The sequence below is a fragment of the Sapajus apella genome, unplaced genomic scaffold, assembly GCF_009761245.1.
Source record: "Sapajus apella isolate SASKATOON/1434 unplaced genomic scaffold, GSC_monkey_1.0 scaffold15, whole genome shotgun sequence".
Classification (NCBI taxonomy): domain Eukaryota; kingdom Metazoa; phylum Chordata; class Mammalia; order Primates; family Cebidae; genus Sapajus; species Sapajus apella.
The window spans coordinates 21,479,955-21,487,800 of record NW_022436955.1 but is presented as its reverse complement, the minus strand read 5'-3'; the positions used below and the strand labels follow the sequence as shown (position 1 = coordinate 21,487,800).

At 51.5% G+C, this 7,846-nt stretch overlaps 1 protein-coding gene across 2 annotated transcripts in view; it reads right to left on the bottom strand.

The window, feature by feature from the left end:
• The window catches only part of WWOX (WW domain containing oxidoreductase), a 1,135,448-nt gene extending 1,130,175 nt beyond the window's left edge, over positions 1–5,273 (bottom strand). The window contains exon 1 of one of the 2 annotated variants that reach the window (XM_032283875.1): positions 4,716–5,273. In XM_032283875.1, the coding sequence (XP_032139766.1) occupies positions 4,716–4,822 (107 nt within the window). In that variant the 5' untranslated portion in view covers positions 4,823–5,273. The remainder of the gene's footprint in view (positions 1–4,715) is intronic. The other variant, XM_032283876.1, reaches the window with a different exon arrangement.
• Between the last annotated feature and the right edge of the window lie 2,573 nt (positions 5,274–7,846).

The following is a 7,846-nucleotide window of genomic DNA, read 5'->3' as shown; positions in this document are numbered from 1 at the left end:
TAAAAATTAATTAAAAGGTGTTCTTTTTAATTATAACCTTAAATGACTTTTTAATGAAGAGAAAATTAGAACACATGTCCGCTAAGTGTTCTCCTAGTCTCCTTTAAATAGAAGCTGTCTTTTATGTTTTATTCTTTCAATAAGCTTGTCATTTAAAACGATAATTAACAGTAATCTAAACTTAAACCAAAGGATTCAAAATTAAATGGGCACCATATTACGTGAATACCACACTTACGTATGGGGTGTTTTCTTTTCTTTTTTTTTTTTTTTTAGACAGTGTCTTGTTAGGTGACTCAGGCTAGAGTACAGTGGTTCAATCATAGCTCTCTGTAGCCTCGAACTCCTGGACTCAAGCGATCCTCCCACCTTGGCCTCCCACCATGCCCAGTCTACAGAGGTGCGTGTGTGCGTGTGTGCATGTGTGCGTGTGTGTGTTCTGAGCACAGTGTAAGTTAGCAGAGAGAACCAGAGCTGACAGTGAGGACGGCCAGCCCCGTGGACGCTGGAGCCACGGAGGACTCTGAATGCCAAAAGGCCTGAGCATCCTGAGAAAAGGGGGCAGGGGAGGGCAGACAAGGACGGCTTGGACACTGAGACCTCGTCCCTCAGTCCCCATTTCCCATGAAGCGGCTGCAGAGGCTCTTAGGGGAGAGGGACACAATAAAGGCCCACCTGCTCTCTCGGGGCCCCCGTCTCCCCTGACCCTGTCCCTGGGAGCCCAGCCTGGTGGGCTTTGGAGCCCTAAGACACGTGTGCCTTTGAGGCCTACAAGTGTACCATGAGCACGGGGGCAAGTAGGAGACGCCCACAGCACCCACTCAAGACAGGGCTTCCACCAGACCCGGAGGTGTCAGTGGGAGCTCCAGCCTCTATCCCTGGGCGTGGCCCTGCTACAGCAGGGGAGACCATATGGAAAATGAAATGACTCAGAGTGGCCCCCTAGAAAGCACACCCGCAGATTCCCAAACCCCAAGGGAAAAACGAGCGTCACTTCCAGAGTCAGAAATGAAAAGGGGTTGGAGCCAGTGAAACATTTACAAAGAAAATAAAAGAAGGGCCAGGTTGCTCACAGGTCAGGAGAGATCAAGGGAATGTAGGGTTCGGATGGATCAGGGGCATCCTGACACCCAACGAACTTCAGCTTTTCCTGCCTCGGCCCTGACACCCTGAGAACTGAGGGCCTGCGGGCACAGGCAGAAGGTCCAGAGAGATGAGCCCTCCAGCTGGGAGCCAGCCAAACCCTGGCATCTCAGGTGATAGAAACACCGCAGAGCTAATGCATGCAGGGCTGATACCTCGGTGATGGGTTGAGAGGCGCAGCAAGCCACCATGGCACACGTTTACCCCATGGAACAAACCTGCACGTCCTGCAAGTGTATCCCAGAATTTTAAATTATAAAAACAAACAAACAGTGGAGCCAGAGAGGCCAGCTGGAGACGTAAGACACTGGTCGGGCGGCTGGAGGAAGGGCTTCTGGAGACCATGTAGGTGCCGAGTCCCCTGGCCATGGGCCACTCATGAAGAAAGCAGATGGGAGAAAGGCCACACAGCATGACGGCAGGCACGGGGGCACGCAGGGCGCACGAGAGCAAGGGAGCCCCATGGCCCTAGCGCCAGGCTCCAGGACAAGCCCGCCGGGAGGCAGAAGCGTCTCTGGGTCTGAGTGACAAAGGAAGAGACACACCACAGAGCTGGAGGCAGAGGTGGGCTCAGGAAGCCGGAAGCAGGTCACGTGCATCTTTGTACGCTGGGCCCAGCGCACCATCCGTCCACAGAAGCCCGCGGCTGACCGTCTCTAGGTGATTATTTACTCATCCCGTGTGGGTTCATCTTACAGCTTCCAGTGGTAAGCACTGGGGACACGCAGGTGGACAAGCTACCCTCATGGAGTTTGCAATCTGGGCGAGGGAGGCAGAGCCAACAACGAGGAGGATGAACCAAGGCTAAGCGCGAAGCAGCAGAGAAATCAGGTGACAGGTACAAGGTAGAGGGGACAGCCACAGTCAGGAAGGTCTCTTGCGCAGTGACACATAAGCTTACCTCTGAAAGATGAAAAGGAGCCCTTCCCCCACAGATGGACAGGCGAGAGGGACAGCAAGTGCCCGCTCAGGAGCCTGCCTCGACCCCTGCAGCAGTTACTGGTTCTCTGCTGCTGCTAGAAATGTCCCTTTCATTCTCCAGAGCCAGAAATCCTTCCTGCAGTCACAAGCCTAATGCCACTCTGGCTCTGTCAACAAAGGCCAAGCTTCTCAGCAAGGCACAGGACTCCGGCAACTGGGTCCTTCTTTCCCTGCCTCAACCCTGACATTCCTGTACCTCACAAAGATCACAAGTCCAGCTGGGGGCGGCGACTCACACCTGTAATCCCAGCACTTTGGGAAGCCGAGGTGGGGAGATCGTGAGGTCAAGAGATCGAGACCATTCTGGCCAACATGGTGAAACCGTCTCTACTAAAATACAAAAAATAGCTGGGCGTGGTGGTGCATGCCTGTAGTTCCAGCTATTCAGGAGGCTGAGGCAAAAGAATCGCTTAAAAGCAGAGGTTGTAGTGAGTCAAGATCATGCCAGTCTGGCGACAGAGCCGGACTTCATCTCAAAAAAAAAAAAAAAACAAAACAAAATCACGGGTCCCTGTACAGGCCATGCTGGGGATCTCTCCTCTCACCGCTCCCTCTACCTGGACTGCCCTCCTGCCCTTGCAACTTCTACCTGTACTCAAAACACTGCTGCAGGCTTGGTGCTGGGCCTCATGCCTGTGATTCCATAGCTTTGGGAGGAAGGCTTGAGTCCAAGAGTTCAAACCTGCCTCAACAACATGGTGAGACCCCATCTCTACAAAACAGTAATAATTAGCTGGGTGTGGTGACATACACCTGTGGTCCTAGGGACTCAAGTGTCTGAGGCAGGAGGATCGCTTGGGCCCAGAAGTCAAGGTTACTGTAACTGTGTCACTATACTTTCTAACGTTCCCACCAGCTAACCACACACACCTTATGCCAGACACATTGCTTCCTGGGACACACACTGTGTGGGGACCCCCCTACATGTCACTGTGCCCTATAAGATTGGGTGCCAAGAATGACAACTGGCTCTTACTTGCCTTGGTATAACCAGTGCCAGCAAAAGGCCCGGCACAGCCCTTGTGTGTCGTCAGTGAACTCATCAGAGCTTTACTGTTTTTCTCCTACCTTGCCACCAAAGGCAGCAGTGGCTCACATCCTTGCACAGATTAGAATGACCTGGAAGGGAAGAGTTTTACAACCTACCAAGGGAGAGGGGAGGGCACAAACCAATTAAATCAGAAATTCTGGGCCGGCGCAGGGGCTCACGCCTGTAATCCCAACACTGGGAGACCGAGGTGGGCGGATCACTTGAGACCAGGAGTTTGAGACCAGCCTGGCCAACATGGTGAAACCCCGTCTCTACTAAAAATACAAAAATTAACCAGGCACGGTGGCAGCTGCCTGTCATCCTAGCTACTTGGGAGGCTGAGACACAAGAATCACTCTAACTCAGCATGCAGAGGTTGCAGTGAGCCGAGATGGCACCACTGCACTCCAGTCTGGGAGACCAAGCTAGACTCTGCCTCAAAAAAAAAACATCTCTGGAAGGGGGGCCCAGGTGCTGAAAATGAGATTTACATCCATGTTTCTGGAAACCAAGTGATATTCCACCTTACCTGAAAAGCTTAACAGACATTCTCCCAAAGTTGAGAGTCGGCTACTATAAGTTCTCTATGAGACCCAAAACGTGTATTTAGGACATTCCCCAGGTGATTCTAAGGTGCTGCTATTAAGAGGCACTGTCATTGCTGAAGAGCGATCAGGAAAGACAGTTAAGGAACAGAGAGTGCCTACTAGACACGGTGCTATGGGCTTTATGCACAGTGCCTGAACTGACCCTCATGTCAACCCATTTTACAGGTGAGAAAATTGAGACAAAACGTTCTTTCAATGGCCCAAGGTAACACAGTTAAAGACGAAGGCCCTGCTGGGGTTTCCAAAACTTTCCCAGGAAACGATAGTGAAACTATGTAGGACTTCTGCTAAAAAACACTCCTGGCTGGGTGCCGCGCTCACTCCTGCAATCTCAACAATTCTGGAGGCTGAGGCTGGCGAATTGCTTGAGCTCAAGAGTTCGAGACCAGCCTGGGCAAGAAGGTGCGATCCCAGTCTCTACAAAAAAAAATTTAAAAATTAGTTGGGCATGGGCGTAGTGCACGCCTGTAGTCCCAGCCACCCAGGAGGCTGAGAGGAGAGGATTGCCTGAACCGATGCTGCAGTGGGCCGTGACAGCACCACTGCACTCCGGCCTGGGTGACACAGCGATACCTGTCTGGAACAAACAAAACAAAACTCCTAGCCATGCAACCCAGAGCCTGAAGGAGAAAGCTGAGTACGTGCACTTTAAACGTCTTTATTTTTTGGCGGTGATGAGGCCACTTTGCCCTCGCCGCGCCGCGCAGTGCTGCCTCCTGAACAGCAGAGGGCGCGCCGGGAAGCCGCCAGGTGACCCCCACTGGACCCAAGGCCCACAAAGGGGGCCGGCCCCTCCTGGGGACCCTGGACCCTTTCCCCTAAGCTCCTTAACAGTCATTTCCACTCTGCACCGCACTCGCTGCGCTAGAGCGCGCTCCCTCCCCTCGCAGGTGGTGTCCGACGGCAGTGCAGGGTCCCCAGGTGCGTCCCCGGTCCCACTGCGGCCCCCTTACTTGGCGTAGTAAACCCAGCCGTCCTTGGTGGTTCTCTCCTCCCAACCCGGAGGCAGCTCGTCCTCACTGTCCGTGTCATCCAGGCCCGCGTAGCGCAGCGCTGCCATGGCACACGAAGGAGGCACCTGACCCGCTCGCACGCTGCCGGGTCCGGTAGCCCAGGAACTCACTCCGACTCCAAACGAGCGCCGCGCGCGTCGGGTCTCGACCGCCCAAGCCTGCGCACTGCGCCCTCCGGGGACCACTCCGCCGACCGCGAAGCGAAACTCCAGTTTCCACAGTATCCCGGCTGCCGGCGTCAAAGGGGCTGGGCCTGGAGAGCAAGGCGGTGAAAGCGCCTAAGAGGTCGCGTTGCCCCCCGGGCTGGACAGCAAAGCCGGAGAGTGATCCGACATGGAACGGAGCCTCGTCAACCTCCTCGCCGCAGGGAAGGGGCGTGCGCAGCTAGTTTCGGGCCAGGACTCCGCCCGTTGCTGGGCGACGCGTAATCACTTCCCCGTTGTTCTAGCCAATCCCGCAGGAGCCCGGCAGTAGGGCATCCTGGGAAATGTAGTCCAGGCAGCGCCTCGTTGGAAAGCGTCCCTCATGCTGGTGTCCTGGGCTGTCTCTCCTTGCCTTGGGGCCTTGTCAAAATTCTTGATCACAAACCTTCCAGAGCTTGCCAGCATTGGTGCTGATTCGCAAACTTTGTTTTGCATATGAACACAATGTTATGTAACTTGGTGAACTTAAAAATGGTGATTCCTGATTTCCTGGTTTTAAAGAAGTTTCTTCCAGCCAAAACACAGTGCTGTTGATAAGAGACTGACGTTAACAGAGCGCTGAATGTGGGGTCCAGGCCAGAAATGCAGAGACGTCTCACGTTCCTGACACCTTTGTGTAGTGGGCACACTCAGAAAGGGGAGCTAGGAAGGGCTCAGTGGCTCACGCCTGTAATCCAAACACATTAGGAGGCTGAGGCAGGAGGATCACTTCAGGCCAGGAGTTTGAGAACAGCCTAAGCAACATAGCAAGACCTCCCTGTCTCTACCAAAATTTAAAAAATGAATTAATTTGCTAGGCATGGGGGCACGTGTCTGTAGTCCCAGCTACTCAGTGAGGCTGAGGTCAGAGATCGCTTGAGCCCAAGAAGTCGAGGCTGCAGTGAGCTATGATCGGGCCACTGCACTCCAGCATGGGAGACAGAGAGAGAGCCTGTCTTTTAAAAACTGCCTCACCTTTAGAGAATTTCCTCTAGTAAGTCTGCAATGGGTTCAGAATCTGCATTAAAAAGAAGAAAAAAAAAAAGAAAAGAAAGGGTAGCTAACTACATGAGAAGGCACAGGAAGAGAGGAGAACCAGGGCTTTCCTGGCGTTGAGATCCCATCACTGCATTACAGTTATTTACTCATCTGTGTAGTCCCGACGAAACTGACAAACCACACCTGGGGCTTCTTTCTATTGTCATCACTTGGTAAAATGCTTCAACCAACAAATTTATTAAATGAACAAATGAATGAATGATGTGATTCCTTAGGTTTGGAATCAATCTAATTAAAAACCAAATGCTGGCCAGGCGCAGTGGCTCACGCCTGTAATCCGAGAACTTTGGGAGGCCAAGGCAGGTGGATCATTAGGTAAGGAGATTGAGACCATCCCAGCCAAAATGGTGAAAACCTGACTCTATTAAAAACACAAAAGTTAGCCTGGCATGGTGGCGTGCCTCTGTAGTCCCAGCTACTCAGGAGGCTAATGCAAGAGAATCTCTTGAACCCAGGAGGCAGAGGTTGCAGTGAGCCAAAGTTGCACCATTGCACTCCAGCCTGGGCAGCAAGAGGAAACTCCATCTCAAAAAAAAAAAAAGAAAAATTCATATTTACAAAGTATACTCAAGTCCTCTTGGACCACCAATACGAATCCCATAAAAGTGCTGTATCCAAAAACCTCAAATGTGTCTTCAACTTGGCCCTGCCTAAGGAGTTTTCCAGAACATTCCCTCTTTGGCGCTTGCTCTCCAGCCATATGTTGCAGGGAAATTTACTGACCAAGATTTCTCTGGCCTAGGTCCCAGAGAATGCAAGCCTCCATCAGAATAATTACATATATTTGATTCTGCTGAGACAGCAAAAATATTAAAATGAAAAGAAGAAATTTAAAAAGTATATATTTTAATGGGCAGTGTGTAGAAGCAGCAGCTGCTTTTTGTCTTCAAGTACTCAAATTGACTATTGCTTAGGATTCCTGCTCTGCATACCCTTTAGCGGAGATACTTGCCTTTCTGTACTTGACCAACCAAAAACAAGCTTAACAAAGCACTGTTTAGTTTCAACAGGCCTGCTGTCTCATCTTGAACCTATCATAAGATTTTTTCCAAATCCACCTGTGTTTAAACCTAATGCCATTGGACTGCACGTGGTGGCTCACAATTGTAATCCCAGCACTTTGGGAGGCTGAGGCAGGAGAATTGCTTGAGCCCAGAAGTTCACGACCAGCCTGAGCAACATAGTGAGAAGTCCACTCCCACCCCCACCCCCAATTCATCTCTACAAAAATTTAAAGGTTAGCCAGTGTGGTGGCACATGCCTATACTGTGGTGACGCATGCCTCCCCAGCTACTGGGGAGGCTGAAGTGGGAGGATTACTAGAGCCCAGGAGTTCAAGGGTACAGGGAGCCGTGGTTGCATCACTGTACTCCAGCCTGGGTGACAGAGTGAGACTCTGTCTTAAGGCAAAAAAAAAAAAGATAAATAAAAATAAATCTGCTAGGCTGGGCACGGTGGCCCACACCTGTAATCCCAGCACTTTGGAAGGCTGAGGCAGGGTGATCACCTGAGGTTGGGAGTTTGAGACCAGCTTGACCAACATGGAGAAACCCCGTCTCTACTAACAATACAAAATTACCCTGCTACTCAAGAGACCGAAGCAGGAGAATTACTTGAACCCGGGAGGCGGAGGTTGCCGTGAGCCAAGATCGTGCCATTGCACTGCAGCCTGGGCAAGAAGAGTGAAGCCCCGTCTCAAAAGTAAATAAATAAATGAATAAATAAATAAATCTGCTGCCATTAATCTGCTGCTCCACTGCTCACTTCAGTTTTGCCCCTTTGCCCTCTTACCTAAGCCTTCTTATTCCTTTGCTATTTGTAGGAAATCCA